The sequence below is a fragment of the Mobula birostris genome, chromosome 7 (genome assembly GCF_030028105.1).
Source record: "Mobula birostris isolate sMobBir1 chromosome 7, sMobBir1.hap1, whole genome shotgun sequence".
In the NCBI taxonomy this organism is placed as follows: domain Eukaryota; kingdom Metazoa; phylum Chordata; class Chondrichthyes; order Myliobatiformes; family Myliobatidae; genus Mobula; species Mobula birostris.
In genome coordinates this window covers 169,737,273-169,757,163 of record NC_092376.1, presented here as the reverse complement: position 1 = coordinate 169,757,163, position 19,891 = coordinate 169,737,273, and the positions used below count along the sequence as shown (strand labels likewise).

At 43.1% G+C, this 19,891-nt stretch overlaps 1 protein-coding gene across 1 annotated transcript in view; it reads left to right on the top strand.

Moving 5' to 3' along the window:
• LOC140200566 (uncharacterized) overlaps nt 1–19,891 on the top strand; it is a 54,038-nt gene that overhangs the window by 12,580 nt on the left and 21,567 nt on the right. The window contains exons 4-10 of the mRNA XM_072264079.1: nt 594–863; nt 3,808–4,146; nt 4,225–4,485; nt 12,545–12,889; nt 13,658–13,921; nt 15,362–15,700; nt 16,880–17,149. Of these exons, the coding sequence (XP_072120180.1) occupies nt 594–863; nt 3,808–4,146; nt 4,225–4,485; nt 12,545–12,889; nt 13,658–13,921; nt 15,362–15,700; nt 16,880–17,149 (2,088 nt within the window). The remainder of the gene's footprint in view (nt 1–593; nt 864–3,807; nt 4,147–4,224; nt 4,486–12,544; nt 12,890–13,657; nt 13,922–15,361; nt 15,701–16,879; nt 17,150–19,891) is intronic.

Below are 19,891 nucleotides of genomic sequence, written 5' to 3'. Positions count from 1 at the left end.
AGTCTCCCAGGCATGTGTCAGGTTGACTTACTGAAGTGTGCTGGCACATTGAGATCAGAGTCAGACTGGTACCTTTTCCTTGTAATATGGTAATCCTGTTAAGACAGTCGCTACATTTCCAATGCACCCTCCTCTGGTGAGATTCCATCACTAGCCTACTGGGGTGTTGACAGTCACAAACCCCCTCAAACCGTATGTCCCTGAGCTGAACTCTGACACTCCAGTGGGTTCAGGGGAAAGGTCCCTGGTTCTGCTCTGCCTCACTAACCCAGGCTGAGCTGGGCTGAGTTTCAATGGCCCTGCTGTGCAATTCCGCGACTTGGATGCACACATTAATGCAGAACTGCTGAAGATGGAAACATCCTGAGGTCAAAACATAAAATGCTGGAAAACTCAGCTGATCAGGCAGTAATTGTGGACAGGAGAACAGTTAAAGATACCAGTCAAACATTCACCATCAGAATAGTTTATATTTCAGATTTCCAGCATCTGCAGTTTTCCTTGACGGTCAAATCCTGAGTTCAGTTTGAGCCTGATCATTGGACTGTACATGTCACCACTCATTCTGAATCTCATTGGTCTGTTTCTCACAGTTGAGACGAGTTCACAGCAGCCTCTGTTGGGCAGTGATGTCACCCTCAGCTGTAGCATCTCCAGACTCCCAGATACCGTCAGTCTCCACTGGAAACCAGTGGGCTCATCCCAGCAGAACAGGAGAAACACTGATCAGATCCGCCTGAATAACACCGTCTATCTGATGGTCCGACACGTTACAGTGGAGGATGGGAAGTTGTTTCAGTGTGAAGTGCGGGAAAACGGAAACATTGTTCTCACAAGCAAAGCAGATTTTACTGTAGACACATGTAAGTGTTGTTATCAACTGTTGGATATTAAAATTGCACTTGTATCATAGGTGGTTTATGTAATGTTGGGAGTGAACCCCTTGAAAAACTGTAGTTTCTGATTAACTGTCCTGTGTAAATTACAGCAATAGTTTGAGAGAATCTTCCAGAAAATCTCTGTGGAGCAGCTGACTGATTGTCTCTGTACCAGTCACAGCACACAAGAAGGGATTTCTTCTGTCACATTTGATCATTAAAATATTTTCATAGTTTAAATTTCCATCAGTCCTTCAGTATCTTAGACTGAGATCCTGATACAACATCATGTCAAGGTGTTGTACAAAAAGTGGTGTTGCCATGACAACCACTGGCATTTCCTGCTCAAACTCAGCACTGGAATCTGCGTTCACATGTCAATACTGAACAGCAAACTGTCCTCACTCCCTCCATGACCCTTCCCACCAAGTCCTGAAGCTGTGTGAAGTGACAACTGTAGACAGGCTTCAGAGCAGCATTCAGCTGGGAACAGAACCAAGGGAAGAGGGAGAGCAGAGCATCGCTGAGTGAGAATAGCAGAGGGATGGACAGGAATAACAGGAATAAAGGGAAGGTGGTAGAGGATGCAAAGAGAGAGGAGGAAGGCAGCTGGTGAACTGGTGAACAAAGAGAATTGACAGGGTTTATGTGTGTGGTCTCATCCCCTGTCATTCATCCTCCGCACTAATCTCCCTCCTGGCACTAACCCCTGTAAATGGAAAAATTGCTATACCTACCCATTCCCTCCCTCCTACCCTCTATTCATGGCCCCAAACAATCCTCCCTGGTGAGCCAACACTTCACCTGCAAACCTGTTTGGGTTGCCTTCTCTCGATGCTGCCTACTTTACCTTGGTGAGAGCTGACACAGATTAGGTGACCGCTTTGCCTTGGATTTCCTGGTGGCCAGCATTTTAATTACAGGCTCCACTCTCATTGACCATGGTTAATTGGTCTGCTGGTTGATCGTCTCCTCTACTGCCATGATGAAGCTACTCTCAGGGAGATGGAGTAACTCCTCATATTCCATCTGGGTATCGTCAACCTATTCACATAGACATTGATTTTTCTGACCTGCTAATTTTTCTTCGTCCCTTTTTCTCCTGTTGCCATTCTCCACTCTGGCATCCCTCTTACCTCTTCTCTTCTTCTCACTTGCCTATCACCTCCTCTTGGTTCCTCACCTCCTAACCTCTCTCCCATGGTTCACTCTTCTCTCTTATATGATTCCTTCTTCTCCTGCCTGTCTCCCCTCCCCACTCACCTGGCTTCACCTGTCACTTTCCAGCTTGTACTCCTTCCTCTCCCACAACTTCTTATTCTGTCATCTTCCCCTTCTTTTCCACTCCCGATGAACCGTCTTCACCTGAAACGCTGACTGTTTATTCCTGTCCATTGATGTTGCCTGACCTGCTGAGTTTCTCCTGCATTTTGTGCATGTTACACAGGGAGGGAGGTATTGGGAAGGAAGAGGAAAATGCTTTGACAGACCTTTGGAAAAAGTGAAAGTACTTGTGGAAAATAGTCAAATGAGACCTCTGAGAAACGTTAAATACAAAAACAATCAAATGCACACCAGGAAAGTGTTGATTTGAACTCACCCAGCTTGCTGTCAGAGTGATTGTAAAGAGGGTCAGGCACATGGTGTGGTTTCATATGAATTAGATATTCCTGGGACAACAACATCATATCTGACACAGGGGAGTGCAGATGCTGGAATTCAGAGCAAAATAAAGAGGAACTCAGAAAGTCAGGCAGCATCTGTGGAGGGAAGGCCTCAAAATCCCCGGCTTTGCCTGCTGTTGGCGACCGAGATTGAGGTCAAATGGTTTGGCCAGAGATGGTGCTCAGTACTCCGTGTCGGAGAGCTGATCGGAGGCTCGAAGTTTTCGGATGACTCAGAGTCGGACTGTGGTCGGGCATGGTAGGGAGAATTTTTCTTCCTTCTCCCGTCTGCATGAGATGTGGGATATTTGAGAGACCTTGAACTTTTTACTGTACTCGTGGACTTCTTCATCAAGTTACGGTACTGTTGCACTGTTGTAACTATATGTTATAATTGTGTGGTTTTGTTAGTTTTTTCAGTCTTGTTCTGTCCTGTGTTTTGTGATATCACACCAGAGGAAATATTGTATCATTTCTTAATGCATGCATTACTAAATGACAATAAAAGAGGACTGCGTGTCTTCATAATCTAATCTAATCTAAATAGAGAAAACTTGTGAAACTCTAGGCGGTTTCCTGTCAGAATAATTAGAATTTGTACACGAGGATTCCATTTGCCTGAAGAGAAAAAGAACTTTGGAAAACTTTAGCCAAGCTGCAGCTGCCAATAGATGGGCTCTGTTGGAGTTACACTTTACTCTTCTCCTCCTTGCAAATCTTTTCCACACATGATATTGACATCTCCCTTGATGATCAGTTTGTCCCCCTTTGAGACATAATCCAGGGTGTTTACAAGATTGGAGAGTATGCGTTGATTGTTGTAACACACTGGTCCTGTGTGAGAGTGAGTGACAGGGTCCGGGCACACTCATGCGGAAGTCGCTGGGATGCCAGAACGGCTCAATCTTCATGGCAAAACCCACCTCATTAAAACCATCCCTCCTGCAGGGATATCCCTCCTTTCGGGATCAATGCTCATCGATCTGTTCCGTCCACAGCCTTAACCTGTCCCACCTCCTCGACACTGATGGCAAGAGCTGTCAAATGCAACATTTAAAAATAATTTGAAGCCAAATTGTAATTAGTATTTTTCATATTTAATTTGCTTTTATGTGGAATTCACAAGATGTCACCATTTCAACCCTGAACAACTGAACAAAACACAAATAATTCTGAAATAAACGTGGTTGATAATTATTCCTCATTGTCTCTGAAATACACTGTTATAAAATTTGATTGTGTTCTCCACTGTCTCTCTGATACAGATTTATATGGGAAGCATTACATCCTTTATCGTTCCAGCACAGATTACAGTGAACTCCACCTGGTTTGCTATTGTTCTCCTGCTTATATTAGTGCTGAATGGACCTGGTCATTGCGTCAACCACAGGGCCGTCAGAAACAAATAGCATCTGCAAAATATTCTAAGCCCATCAACGTCAGTAGCACCGACTTTGGGAATCGACTGGGGACCTCGGTGAAACTATTCAATGGCAAGGATTTCAACGTGAGGATTGTCCCGGTTTTGTTTGGAGATGCTGGAATTTACACATGCTCTCTGGGATCAACTAAATTTCTGACCATTGAGTTAATCACAGTGAAAGGTAGGAGACAGAATGTTGTAGTTGCCTTTACCAATTAAGTCATTGTTTAAAATGTAAATAAGCTGCTTGTTTCCACAGTCACAGCTGAACCGTCTGATACAGTGACTGAAGGAGACACCGTTACCCTGAGCTGCTCTGTGTCTGAAGTCACTGCATTAACCAGACTGGTTTGGATCAACGGAGACGGTGAAACTGTTGGAGACAAAACACTGACTGGGGAAGAGAAATCACTGAGTCTGATCGTACAGAAAGCTGACAGAGGCAGAGGGAAATGGACATGTGGTGTGTTTGATCAAGACAGGCTCCGGATTGTCCTCCCGTATTATCAAGAGCGCAGTGGTGAGTCACTGCAGGTTTGCTCTTCATATTGAGAAACATGATCACATTTTGTGTCATTAATTGTTCTATTTGCCAGCAGTGACACCTCTTTATACCCTGTGTGGGTAGCTCTCTAATTGGGCTGTCGATCCTGTTGCTTTTGTGATCGAAAATATTCTTCATAAGTTAACAAAGGCATAGAACTTGTTTTTGATCGTTCTATTAAATGTTACCAGGACAAAGGAAATGAGGGGAGAAGTGTGGTGAGAGACAAAGAGCAGTGAAAGACAGCTAAGGAAAAAAGAGAACAAACAAAGGGTTCTGGTCTTATACCAAACCATCGATTCCATTGAAATTGAAATTTAACCAGTAATTTAATTAAATAAATAGCCAGATTCAACTAACAAAATATCTGCCTCTGAAACTAAGAATTTTACAGAAAAATACAGAGGCAACTTTAAACATTGAACATTCACATGTATGTCAGTGATCAGATAAAAATACTAGCATAACAAAGTTAAACTACGAGAAAAATAACATTTTCACAGCCCAATCCAACAGGATTGTAATACGAACCACGGGTTAATTCTGTGTCCTCAGAATCAGTTTTGAAACTTCCCTTTTCCCTGTAACACTGATGCTCTTGGGAGGCGCATGGAATCAGGACAACATCGGGTAATGACAGCAAAATGGAGACTTTCCATTGGATCTGGACCAGGCCCACTGACACAATCACCACACATCTTCTCCCGTGTCCACACAGGCTGATGCTGAACACATTCACCACACTCCTTCTCCCGTGTCCATACAGGCTGATGCTGAACACATTCAAGACATTAGTGACAATGTCCCAAGAGTGATTGGGCATCAGGTAACCCAGTGTAGAGACTCCAACCAAAAGACAGTAAGGCATTTAAAAGCTCTTAAAATTAAATTTAAATGATTAATCTTTAAAATCTCAAATTGTAAAAGACAAGCTAGAAACAAGCAACAAGCTGAAAACATCCGACTGAATTTCAACTGAGAAATTGCTCCTCCTTTCCCATCTTCAACCAGACCTGACCTGGATCATATTAGAGAGTGATTCTTCAGTGTAATATTGGGAATCACAGCAATTAGTGAATTTAATTGACTTTACTACTTACATTCATCATATACATGAGGAGTAAGAATATTTACATGATGTCTCCGTCTATATGTGCAATGTACAATTTATAGTAATTTATAATAAATGGTATGTACAACAGGACAGTCAATATAACATAGAAATACAATTGTATCATCATGAATTAATCAGTCTGATGGCCTGGTGGAAGAAGCTGTCCCGGAGCCTCTTGGTCCTGGCTGTTACGCTGCGATAGCTGGGTGGTAGCAGCTGGAACAGTTTGTTGTTGGGGTGACAGATCCCCAATGATCCTTCAGGCCCTTTTTACACACCTGTCTTTGTAAGTGTCCTGAATAGTGGGAATTTCACATCTACAGATGCAGTGTGCTGTCTGCACCACTCTCTGCAGAGTCCTGTGATTGAGGGAAGTACAGTTCCCATACCAGGCAGTGATGCAGCCAATCAGGATGCTCTCAATTGTGCCCTTGTAGAAAGTTCTTAGAATCTGGGGGCCCATACCAAACTTCTTCAACTGTCTGAGGTGAAAGAGGTGCTGTTCTGCCTTTTTCACCTCACAGCCGGTATCTACAGACCATGTGAGATCCTCAGTGATTTTAAGGCTGAGGAACTTAAACCTGTTCACCCTCCCAACCCCAGGTTCATTGATGTCAATACGCGTTAGCCTGTCTCCATTCCTCTTGTAGTCCACAACCAGCTCCTTTGTCTTTGCAACATTGAGGGAGAGGTTATTTTCTTGACACCACTGTGTCATGGTGGTGACTCTCTGTCGGCTGCCTCATTGTTATTTGAGATTAGCCCAATCAGTGTAGTGTCATCAGCAAATTTAATAAGCAGATTGGAGATGTGAGTGGCGACACAGTCATGGATATATGGAGAGTAAAGGAGGGGGCTTAGGACACAGTCCTGGGGGGCACCTGTGTTGAAGGTCAGAGGGGCAGAGTTGAGGGAGCCCACTCTTACCACCTGCTGGGAAATTTCCAGGAAGTCCAGGATCCAGCTACACAAGGCATGGTGGAGGCCGAGTTCTCTGAGCTTCTTCTTGAATTCCCTGGAGGGAATTATGGTGCTGAGTGCTGAACTCTAGTCCAAGATCAGCATTCTCACATAAGCATCCCTCTTCTTCAGTGGTGTAAGGACGGAGTGCAGAATTGTGGCTATTGTGTCATCTGTCGACCGGCGTGTCAGAAGGCGAATTGTAGGAGGTCCATTGTGGGCGGCAGCATTCTACAGATGTAGCCTCTCAAAGCATTTGCTTACTATTGAGGTGAGTGCGACAGGACGCCAGTTGTTCAGACATGTTATCTTGGTCTTTTTAGGTACAGGGATAATGGTGGATGTTTTGAAGCAGGAGGCACTCTACACTGGGAGAGGGAGAGATTAAAAATGTCTGCAAATGCACCTGCCAGTTGTGCCACGCACACCTTGAGTACTCGTCCTAGGGTGCCGTCCGGTCCCACAGCCTTGTGACTGCCCACCTGTTGGAAACACCCGTGTATTTCGGCCTCAGAGATGACCAAGCTGCCGGTTGCATCATCTGCAGGTCTCCTCAGGGGCTCAGTGTTTGTGGCATCGAATCAAGCGTGAAAAAGATTTAGCTCGTGTGGGAGAGAGGTAGTGATGTTGGAAACTCCACTGCGTTTAGCTTTGAAGTCTGCGATGGTGTGTGGACCTTGCCATGAGCTGCATGTGTTATTGGTAGAAAGTTGAGACTGAATCTTGTCTCTGTATTGTTATTTCACTGACTTAACGACTTTGTGCAGATCGTAGCTGCATTTAAGACCATAAGACCATAAGACAAAGGAGCAGAAGTCGGCCATTTGGCCCATTGAGTCTGCTCCGCCATTTTATCATGAGCTGCTCCATTCTCCCATTTAGTCCCACTCCCCTGCCTTCTCACCATAACTTTTGATGCCCTGGCTACGCAGATACCTATCAATCTCTGCCTTAAATACACCCAATGACTTGGCCTCCACTGCTGCCCGTGGCAACAAATTCCATAGATTCACCACCCTCTGACTAAAAAAGTTTCTTCGCATTTCTGTTCTGAAAGGGCGCCCTTCAATCCTTAAGTCATGCCCTCTCGTACTAGACTCCCCCATCATGGGAAACAACTTTGCCACATCCACTCTGTCCATGCCTTTCAACATTCGAAATGTTTCTATGAGGTCTCCCCTCATTCTTCTAAACTCCAAGGAATACAGTCCAAGAGCGGACAAACGTTGCACATATGTTAACCCTCTCATTCCGGGAATCATTTCTTGAGTTTCTGTTGATTACCGGCAACCTAAGCTCTGTGTCACGCAGTAAGTGCTGCTCGCACTGAACTGTTCATACAGGGTTTCTGGTTTGGATAGACCTTGACCGATTTCTGGGTGACATTATCCTCGATGCACTTCCAGATGAAACTCATGACCTCTTCCGTGAATTCAGAAACATCCGCCTCATGGAAGTCATTCCAGTCGATGTCTTCAAAGCAGTCCTGTAGCATGGAGACCGATTGGTCGGACCAAAACAAATGACCGCCCTTTGTTTCAGCTTCTGCCTGTACTTAGGCAGCAGAAAAAATGGAAGAGAGATCTGATTTTCCAAATGGAGGGGCAGGGGGAGGGCATGAGGGGCACTTTGTAAGCATGCAAAAGGGGAGTTAGCGGTGGTCGAATATGCTATCTCCCCATGTGCCCACCTGGATGTGTTGGCAAAACTTCGGAGAGACTTTAGACAGGGTCACTCTATTAAAGTCACCGGCGACAATGAAGGCAGCCTCTGGGTGTGCATTCTCCAGGGTGCTAATGGTCTGATACAGATCCTTGAGAGCCAGGTTTGTATCAGCCTGTGGTGGATTATACACAGCTGTGAACTGCCTCAGCAGCCAGAAAGGTCTACACAGCAGCACCAGGTATTCCAGATCCGGGAAATAAAAGGATTTGAGAGCATCCACATTGCAGGGGTCGCACCAGGCATTATTGACCATGAAGCATACTTTACTCCTCCCAGAGAGGTTTTTACACCAGTCCGCCTGGAACAGGGAGAACCCAGAGGGTTCGATGGCATGGTCCGGTATCTCCTCTATCAGCCAGGTCTCCATGAAGCACAAAACGTTATATTCCTCTGTTTCTCACTGGTAGGAGATTCTGGCTCTCAGTTTGCACAGCTCGTTGTTTGGAGATTGAACATTAACCAGGAGTATTCTGGGGAGCGGTGGCTGGTTTGCACGTCATCTCAACCTCACCAGGACACTGGCCCTTTTCCCTCGCCTCTGATGTCACTTCCGAGATAGCGGCGGTGTAGTAGGTGAGTCTCCCGGTGATTGCGCAAGCAGGGGAACCCAATGTAGAAAAGGCGGCACCCAGTGGGTAAATGCCATCTTCCCGACGTTCAGAAGAGTCAGTCTATCGTATCTGATGTGACTATCAGCTACTTGAACAAGAACTGAGAAGGAAATGACAAAAATTAAAAGTATACTGTAAAGTTAAAACAGAACTTGCAACGTGGCCACCATACGCAGCACCATCTTGGGTATCTTCAGATTTTCTCTTGTTTGTATTCAAAATATGGACTTATTCGGGTGTGTTCAAGTCTTGTATATAAATACATGTGTACAATGGGTGGAAATCTCCACTGACAATGTATCTTTGAATATTCTGACATCTGTGGACTATGTGATGGCTTCCTAGGACAAAGTGCCAGGCAATCAAAATATAGTTCTTTCGTCACTGTGTTGAAGGACAGCTCTTTCTGCAGACAATAGTGTGTATTCAACTGACAGGCCTTGTACTAGATGGACAATCAGTTCTTCATTGTACTAAATGGCTGCTATCCCTAACCCACTGTAGATTCAGTAGCATCACAGCAGAGCAGCAGTTAGTGTGATAACTTACAGCTTGGGGCATCAATCTTCAGAGTTCAATTCCGGTGCCGACTTTAAGGAGTTTCTACGTCTTAATCAGCACATGGGCTTCCTCCCAGTGCTCTGGTTTCCTCTCACATTGCAAAGGTGTACCGGTTAGTCATTTAACTTGTCATTGTAAATTGTCCAGTGATTAGGCTAGGACTGGACAGGTGGGCTTGCTGGGTGGTACAGCTGGGGTGTATGGGGTGTCAGGGAGGGGTAGCACCTCTGGTGGGGGAACATGCACGCGACAGCAGCCACACCCCGGGCAACGGCTTCGACAAGTCGGCTAAACCAGGTGAGGGTAGCCGACGGGTCTCAAACCCTCGGTGAGATAGGGAGTTGTCTATCCCAGCATGGGAAGACAGACTCCGGCGGATTGAGCGGGCGAGACCAATGGAAGCTCCAACAGTCAAGAAGGCGGTCTCTGCAAGCGTTGTGGAACGTGTAGAGCAGGACAAGACACAGAAGACATCTTGGTCATCCACTGCACCTAGTCCCATTTCCAGCCGTCTACACTCCGTCTTGCCACTGGATCCAGATGGGAATTGGGAAGAGAGAGTGAGGCTGACGCTGCACAACTCTCCCTCACTTAAATCCAAATCACGCGCTAGTCTCAGCACTATCAATTGGTGTTGAGGTCCTCATCGACGTCGACGATGGATGAACACACATCTCATTGGATTGGAAGGGCCTGATCTGTTCTGTATCTCTAGGTAAACCACCCATAACTTCTGAAAGATGTCCAGTGACTAATGGTCCCTGTCTCTAAAGCTTGACCCAAGAATCCACGTGCAGTCCAGACGTGGAGTGCAGTGACAAGGGAGGGTCAGTCCTCATTCATTAAACTCTCAAATTGCTACATGAATACACATCATCACTCAGCACTTTGTGAGTAAAGGGACACTCTGCAAGGGGGAGGATTTTAAAAGTGAGATGACTCGTTTAGACGGATGGGAAAGGTTGGCAGCTGCAGTGAACACTGGAAAGTAAGAGTTATTGAGACTCTTTTCTGAAATAGAAGGAAGCATGGTTCAGGTGCAAGGAACTGGAATCATGTGAGTCCTTGGAAGAGGATGAAGAATACGAGAAGATATTTAAGAAAGAAATTGGGCTGGCAAAATAGGGCAAGGAAAAGCTTTAGTAGGGAAAATTAAGGATAATCTGTAGAGATTTTTAAAAATATGCTAAGGAAAGAAAGTAACTAGGGAGAGCAAAGGGCCTCTGAAAAACCAAAGTGAATGTATACACTCAGTGGTTACTGTGGTAATTACACCTGTACACCTGCTTATTAATGCAAATAATTGATCAGCCAGTCATGTGGCAGCAACTCAAGGAACAAGGCATGCAGACGTGGTCAAGAGATTCAGTTGTTCAGACCAAACATCAGAATGGGGAAGAAATACAAAATAAGTACTTTGATCATGGAATAATTGTTGGTGTCTGGTGGGTTGATATGAGTATCTCAGAAACTGCTGATCTCCTGGAATCGTCACATACAACAATCTCCAGAGTTTACTGAGAAATGTGTGAGAAAAACATCCAGTGAGTGGCAGTTCTGTGGGTGAAAATGCTTGTTCATGAGAGAGATCGGAGGAGAATGACCAGACTGGTTCAAGCTGCAGGAAGTTGAGAGTAATTCAAATAACCACTCATTACAACAGTCGTCTGCAGAAGAGCATCTTGAATGCACAACATGCTGAACCTTGAAGTAGATGGCCTACAACAGCAGTACACCATGAACACACACTGAGAGGCCACTTTATTAGGTACAGGAGATTCCAAATAAAGTGGCCATTGAGCCTGTGTGTGGAGCCGATGGAAATGTGTGAGTTCCATAATGAAAAAAATCTCCACAATTTTTCACATGGAATAAGGCCTGAGGACAAGGAAACTTAGGAAAGTTATTGGGCAAGTATCGTGGATAGTCCACATTACAGTGGAGGAGATGCTGAGCATGTTTTAAACATTTGAAGGTAGCTAAGTTTCCAGAGCCTGATCTAGTGTATCCAAAGGCACTGAGGGAAGTTGTAGAAGAAATTGCGAGAACAATTTTTGTGTGTTGGAGATTATGTCTCACATATCTGATTGAGCTTTGAAGAAATACTCAAGAAAGGTGAATGAGGGAGGATGTTGATTTGAGCTATACAAACTGCATGTAAGTCATGATTGGCTGTGGTACACCACTTGATACTGACCTCCAGTTAGTTAATGCTTAGCTGCTACCATCCTCTGCCCTCCAATCACCCTGACAATTATTTTTCCAACCTTCCTAAACATTTTGATTCCCCTCTGAACCAGTCTATCATATGGGGCATTGTAAGCACCTCAAAAAAATCCATGTGAAACCCATCTTTCATTGTTGTAATGATCAGTTATTTTAATCATCTCATTTTAATTACCTTATTTCATTGCTTGCTGTGAAGTATCCTTCTTGTTAAAAGCTCCTGGTGCATCAGAAAGATTCATATGAACTTCAGGAGCTGTAATGAGATCATCGGCTCTGTGAGGGGGCACTGAAGAGCACAGAACACCAAGGTTTGTAGAGCGCCTGAATTGGTTTACTGTTGTTTAACAAGAATAATAATCATTTGGAGTTCCTTGTATTTCTCTCCTGAGACTGACTCTTTGTAATGTGGTCCCTAATGCTTTCTGCTTCAGCATGTAAAGTTTATTTTGATAGGCTCAGGGATTCCATGTGATTTGTGTTATTGAATTCGATGTCTGATTAGCGCTAATCACTATGTCTAGTTTTCAGAATGTTTCTTCTTGCGGTGTCACTCAGCCAAGCCATCAATGTAGTTTTGGAATTATTATGAATAAGCTCTCAATGCCATCTCTGCATCAGAAACTGTCTTTCCTCTGCACTTGGGTTCCATTCTTGCCAGTACACATTGTGACAGGGGCTGAAAGGATGTTTCAGAAATCCCAAGCAATTTTAATCAGAAATTATGAACAGAATCAGAACTCACCACTTACTCGAAATGAATTCTCTGAAATGCTCTTCATGACACACATGACATTGAGAAGCTGTTGTCTGATTATTTTTACCTTTCCATTTACAGGAAGTGGGAATTCTATCTACTTTTTCCATCAGGGAGGGAACTTTGTATTGAAGGGGCCAGACAATCCTGGAAGTGACTCCATTGATTTGGAATGGAGGCCACACACAGGGCAACAAACCACAAAGCGATTGGCCACTTTTCACAGAGAAGATCAGCAGTGGGCCGTACAAGGGAGTGATGAGTTCAGTAAAATACCAGACATTTCCCAGAGGTTATATGTGGACTGGGGTACCCTTAATCTGAAAATCAGGAAGCCCACCTTTCAACTTGCAGGACTGTTCACCTGGACACAGACACAGTCCGGTGGGAAAATCGTGAGACAGTGGGAAGTATTTGGGATCAAAGGTAAGTTGGTTGATGAGTACAATGGGTTCAAAAACATGATTTTCCTGTGACTATTTTTTCAGGTTCCTAACATCATGTTGGGATTGTGTCCACATATTTTCTGGAAATGTCAGCAACAAAACAAATCTCAAAATAGATTTGGTGATGAATTGTTCATTAAAATCAGCCTTGTGAGTAACAATATTTGAGTCGTTTATATGGTCAGTTTTTATAAACATTGCTGCAGAGTTGGAGGTGATGGAATTGAACCTGTGTGAGAGCTGAGGAAAATGGCTCTGGTCTCCTGAATATCTAAACCACAGCTCATCTGTGACGAAGTCATGGATTTTGAAATTGGAATGGCAGCAGAGAGGCTCATGTTCAGAAAAATTGTTCATTGAAGTTGATGGAAACATTGAGATTTTCACACAGCCACAGCAACATGTGGAAGTCTGATGTTGCTGTCAGGAATTCCCAGCTTAGCCATCAGGTGATCTGTTTTAAGACTTCCCCAGTAGAATAATTGGATATTAATGAATTGATGAAAATATGAAGAATTTATAAACTGCTCTAAGACAGAGATTTTTTCATATGTTAAAATGTAGATCATCAAACTCTAATACACTAAATTGATTTTAAGTTACTGGAACATAATTCCCTCAGATAAACTGAGCACAGTTGGTCAGTATTTGGTTAACTATCTGCTTGTAGGGAAATGACAATTCTGCCTGGAGCAGTTCAGAGAGCCTGTGGGGAACTGAACCACACATCATGTGTCTGTTTCCACAGTTGAGGCCGACTCACAGAGACCTGTAATGGGCAATGACGTCACCCTCAGCTGTACCATCTCCAGACTCCCAGATACCGTCAGTCTCCACTGGAAACCAAGAGGCTCATCTCAGAGCAACAACACTGATCAGATCCACCTGAATAACACCGTCTATCTGATGGTCCGACATGTTGGAACAGGAGATCCCAGTCTGTACACATGGGAAGTGCAGGAAAATGAATCCATTGTTCTCACTGGAGACACCAATGTTGGAGTGGATGAGGGTGAGTCCACAGCTGCCCAGGAGCAGGTACGAAATAGTTGCTGATTATAAACTGTTCCACATATTGTACAGTGAGCACACAGTCCGCCGTGGGATTTCACTGCAGGGCGTGGTCATTGCTTTTACCCCAGGACACAGTGTAAGTATACACCCAGTGGCCACTTTATTCGGCACCTGTACCCCTGCTTGTTATTGCAAGTATCTGATCAATCAATCCTGTGGCAACAACTCAATGCACAAAAGCATGCAGATATATTCAAGAGGTTCAGCTGTTGTTCGGACCAAAGATCAGAAGGGGGAAGAAATGTAATCTAAGTGACTTTGACCGTGGAATGATTGTTGGTGCAAATAGGGTGGTTTGACATTCTCAGAAACTGCTGATCTCCTGAGATTTTCACACACAGCAGTCTCTAGAGTTTACAGAGAATGGTGCAAAGAAAAACACTCAATGAGCAGCTGTTGCTTGGGTGAAAATGCCTTGTCAATGAGGGAGGTCAGAGGAGACTGGCTCAAGCTGACAGTAACTCAGATAACCATGCGTTACAATAGGGATGTGTAGAAGAGCATTACTGAATACATTGAAACTTGAAGGGCTACAGCAGCAGAAGACCATAAACATACGCTCTGTGGCCTCTTGATTAGCTAATGGACAATTTAATAAAGTGGCCACAAAGTGTGAAGTGGTGACACTGAGATTGATGGAGCCTCCCATCAATCATTTCAATTCACCTTCAGGAATCAAAGTGAATAAAGTCCATCCGTGGATGTAAACAAATAGTCTTCCAGTTTGTAATGAAACAGGGGAAAAGGGAACTATAAACTAATTAAAAGTACAGATACAAAGGCAGCAAAGTAGTGTAGTCGTTAGCACAATGTTTTACGATAGCAGCAACCCAGTTTCATTTCATACCTGTGCCTGTAAGGAATCTGTACGTTCTCCCTGCGATCACATGGGTTTCCTTTGGGTGCTCCAGTTTCCTCCCACAGTCCAAAGAAGTACTGGTTGGTAAGTTAGTTGGTCATTATAAATTGTCTCATAATTAGTCTACTCCATGCTGTATCTCAATAAATAAATATACAAACAAATAAATAAATAACACGATTAAGTTATTGGCTGTGACATTCTCCTGAGGTCTCTGCTGGCATGAATCACTTAAGGAAGTATTCTAAATGTTTCTTATTGAAAGGGAGTTCTCATTTCTCAGTAGCATTGAGTCTTTCTCAGGTCATTTATCATCTCCAGTTCAACAGTGTCTCTTTGCTGACTCTGTGTTTTGGGAAGATGGGAAACTCAGTTGGTATCGTCTACATTCCAGCTCCCTATCAACCTCACTGTCTCAGCCACCCTAGGAGTGGGTATTTATCCCAGTGGAAACCTGAAACATCCATATCTCTGCATTTGTGATAACCTAATTCTTTGCTCCCTGTCCTTCTCTTGCAGATTTACACAATAAGATGTACACAGTTTATCGGTCAGACATAGATCACAGTGAACTCAAGCTGATTTGTGAAACTTCTGCTGAGTTAAGTAAGACCAAATGGACTTGGAAGTCACATTTCCAGAATCAGGTGATGGAAATAGCAACTACCTACAAATCTCAGCCTATCATTATCAGTGGGAGGAGCTACTTTGAGAACCGACTGCAAACGATACAGGAAATTCTGAATGTCAGTAACTTCAACTTGAGGATTGTTCCTGTGCAGTTTGAAGATGCCGGAGTTTACACATGTTCTCTGGGATCATATAAATACGTGTCCATTGAATTAATCACAGTTAGAGGTAGGAAACAGAATGTTTTCAGTGATATGTCACTGGGAGAGAATGTGCAGTTTGCATACATACTGCAATTCCAGCACAAGTTTCTCCAGTTACTTCCCTTGTTTGAGAAGTTGTTTTTTACTCCAAAACTTCTGCTGAAGTTTATTTGCATCTTAATAAATTTTATTACTGCGTTAAACCAACAGAATCTAGCAATACTTTGAAAAATTCTTCTCACTTAATTTGCTTTTTAACCTTTTCACTTTATTCTTGAGAACTAATGTGGTGAAATTTGTTTCCCACAGCTACAAATGAGACACTCGCAAATAATCAGTATTTCTTCATTACGTTAAAAAAAATTAATTCAAATTCTCTAAGGTCATGCCCAGAATACTTCCTCTCCTCAGATGTTATAGATTGATGTTTGAAGCCTCAATCAAGGTTTTAAGATGAATAAAAATCTGAAACAGATTTAATATCACCGACATATGTTGTGAAATTTGTTAATTGATATGAGTTCTTTGCAACATGTGATAATAAAAAAAACTGCAAATTACAGTTTCTATAGACATGTACATATGAAGATAGAAGGTTAAATTAAATGAATAGTGTAAAAAGAGAAAAAAAGTGGTGAGGTAGTGTTCATGGGTTCAATGTCCATTCAGAAATCTGATGGCAGAGGAAAGAAGCTATTCCTAATAGATTGATATGTGCCTTCAGGCTTCTGTACCTCATTCCAGTTGGTAACAATGAGAAGAAGCTATGTCCTGGGAGATCGAGTTGCCTAATGATACATGTTGCCTTTCTGAGGCATTTCCCCTTGAAGATGTCCTCGTGTCCATGACAGAGCTGACTGAGTTTGCATCTTTCTGCAGCTTATTGTGATCCTGTGCAGGGCTCCACCCCAACCCCTCCCCCAGACCAGATAGTGATGCAGCCGTGTGATTCAGGAATTTTACAATTACGATTCATTCATCTCTTGTAGAGTGGGAGTGTTCTGCACTGGGTCATTATGTTCAGGGGCTGATCATTATACAATGTGTTCAAAACTGATGTAAAAGACAAGTTCAAGTTGTGCAGTGAAATGTTGCACACTTTTAGTGCCAGTGATGATTTGGGTTAATTTACAGTCAACAGAAAAACAGTTGAGTTGAAACTTTGGCCATTGTTTAAAATCCCAGTGATTTGTTGTTTCCACAGTCACAGCTGAACCACCCGATGCAGTGACTGAGGGAGACACCGTTACCCTGAGCTGCTCTGTGTCTCAGGTCACTGCATCAACCAGACTGGTTTGGATCAACAGAGACGGTGAAACTGTGGATGAGAAAATATTCATGCGATGGAAGAATGAAGGTGACTCTTTGCAGCTGATTATTCCAACAGATGATAAAGTCCAAATAAAATGGACGTGTGTTTTGTTTCATCAAAACAGACCCAAGATTTTTATTCCTTATTATCTTCAGGTGAACAGTAAGTGACTTACTTTCATGTTTTTGATATCTCTTATTTCAAATCTTAGACATTTCTGCTATATCTCAGGGTCCATCACATGCCTGTAACTTTACTTCTATGGTAAGTAGACCAGGTCTCAGATAGGATCACTATTGGTTGACTATTGAGCAAAAGCTGCCCTAGTACATAGAAAGCAATCATGAACTTAATCATCAATGTCCATCCTTTCTAAGAGGTGACCTGAGATATGACAAGTGATCAGTGTTTCCCAGGGTATCACTGTGAACCTTTATTATTAGTGGACAGTGTTATACAGTGAAGTAGGTAATGGAGGATCTTTGTCTTGTTGTTGGAGAGGACCATTCTTTCAAAAGATAGCACCAAGGCAGACTTAGCAAAATCCTCCTCAAAGATTAGCTTTCTTAGTTACATGTACATCCAAATATGGAATGAAATGTGTCATTTTTGAAAATGACCAACACAGTACAAGGGTGTGTTGGTTGGTAGCCCAAAAGTGTTGTCATGCTTCCAGCAGCGACGTAGGATGCTGACGAGTTACTAACCATTACTAACCCGTATGTCTTCGGAATGTGGAAGGAACTGGAGCACCCGGAGGAAGCACACAGTCACGGAGAACATATAAGGTCCTTACAGGTAGCCTCGGGAATTGAACCCCGTTCGCTGATGCTGTAAAGTGTTATGATAGCTGCTATTTAACGTGTCAGCTGCATGTAGTATTGGAGCAATCTGGTTCAGGAACAGTTTTTACACTTCAACAATGAGGTTCCTGAACCTCACCTCCCTCACCTTAACTCTGAACTGATTCCACAACCTATGCACTCACTTTCAAGAAGACTGAACTCATGCTCTCAGTATAATTTACAGTATTTCCTAATTTTTTAAATTATTATTTGCAATGTTTGTCCTCCTTTGCACATCAGTTTGTGGGTAGCCTTTCACTGATTTCATTTTACTTCTCTGTTCTACTGTGAATGCATGCAAGAAAATGAATCACAAGGTAGTATACGGTGATATATATGGAGGGTTATGGGCTGAGTGCAGGTTGGTGTGACTAGGTGAGAGTAAGAGTCTGGCACGGACTAGAAGGGCTGAGATGGCCTGTTTCTGTGCTGTAATTGCTATATGGTTATATAGTTATATGATATGTATGTAATTTGATAATTAATTTACTTTGAACATACAATTTTGAACTCTTGGGATTCTCTAGCCAATGGGCACTCAAGGTGGAGAACGTCGAGAGCCTCTGGTCCCTGTGGTGACAGCAGACAGGATCATGGCATAAACAATAGAAGCAGTGGAATTCCACACAACCTACTCACTGACCACCATGCCAGGTAGCTTCTACCCAGTCACTGCAAGCATCTGCAATTCCCACATTGGCCTCATCAACCAGAGAGGAGAAAATTTTTTCTGATCCCAATGGACTGGTGAGGTCTGGTCATTACAACCAGTTAATAAGCATAGCATGTTATGACAGATGGACATGTAAGATGAGAAATGTTTGTTCCTAACTGAATTTTACCCATGAGTATTTTAGTTCAAAAATTAACATCTTAAAACTTCAATTTTCATTCATAGTTAAACAAGGATCAAAGCATGCAGGAAGTGGATTATGGAGTTCAGTTCTAGTCACAATGTTTAGGAAGGATGTGAAGGTGTCACGTCTATGCTGAAATCTGCATTGCACATGTAGCTTCATGTTTTGAGGAAATGCCTCTCGTTCAAAAATGAATTGAGTCAGGAATGCTGTGCAGTTTTCTGCTGCAAACAAACAAAAGAGTTGGAGGAACTCAGTGGATCAGGGAGCATCTATGGTGGGAAATGGATTCTCAACATTTTGGATCAAGAACCTTCATCAAAATTAGAAAGGAAGAGGGTAGATGGCCAATTTTAAAAGTGGACATGAGGCATTGAGATCCGCAGATGGGAGAGGATGGAGAGTGGGAATGATGTAAGAAGCTGGGAGGTGATAGGTGGAAGTGACAAAAGGCTGAAGTAGATGAAATCTGATAGGAGAGGACAGTGGACCATGGAATAAAGTGAAGGAAGTGAGGAGGAGAACTGGAGGAAGAAATGTGCGGGTGAGATGGGGAGGGGGATGTGGGAAGTGATGGTTCGACAGTGGCCAATGGGATGAGAACATAATTCAGAAGGAGAGAATTATTTACCAGAGAGTTTTTATCAGAAGTTAGAGAAATTGACATTCATGCCATTAGATTGGAGACTCCCAAGGTGGAATATGAGGTTCTGTTCCTCTATTCTGCAATTAGCCTCAACGTGGCAGGAGAGGAGGCCTTGGACAGACATGACAGTGTGGGAATTCGAAGAGGAGTTAAAATGGGATGTTCCAGGAGATCTGCTTGTTATGTGCTCAATGAAACCATCACACAATCTATGTTGAGTCTCAATGATGTAGAGGAGACTAGTTTCCTGCTGAGTGAGATTCGCAAGGAGAATATACATAAGCAATTTAAAATAGGCACAAAAATATTTATGAATGGAGGTACATCCAATTTCTAGGCAATTCTGGCACTCTTATGCTGCCGTTTATTTGTATAGGACCCAGCATTGACCAGTGTCATTTATACAGGACTCAGCATTGACCAGTGTCATTTCTGATGTCAACCTTCTAATGAAAGTACATTAGGTCAAAATGTTAACTGTTTCTTCGTCCACCAATGGTGCCCAATTGGCTGTATGTTTCCAACATTTTGTACCATTTGTATCACTTATCATGTA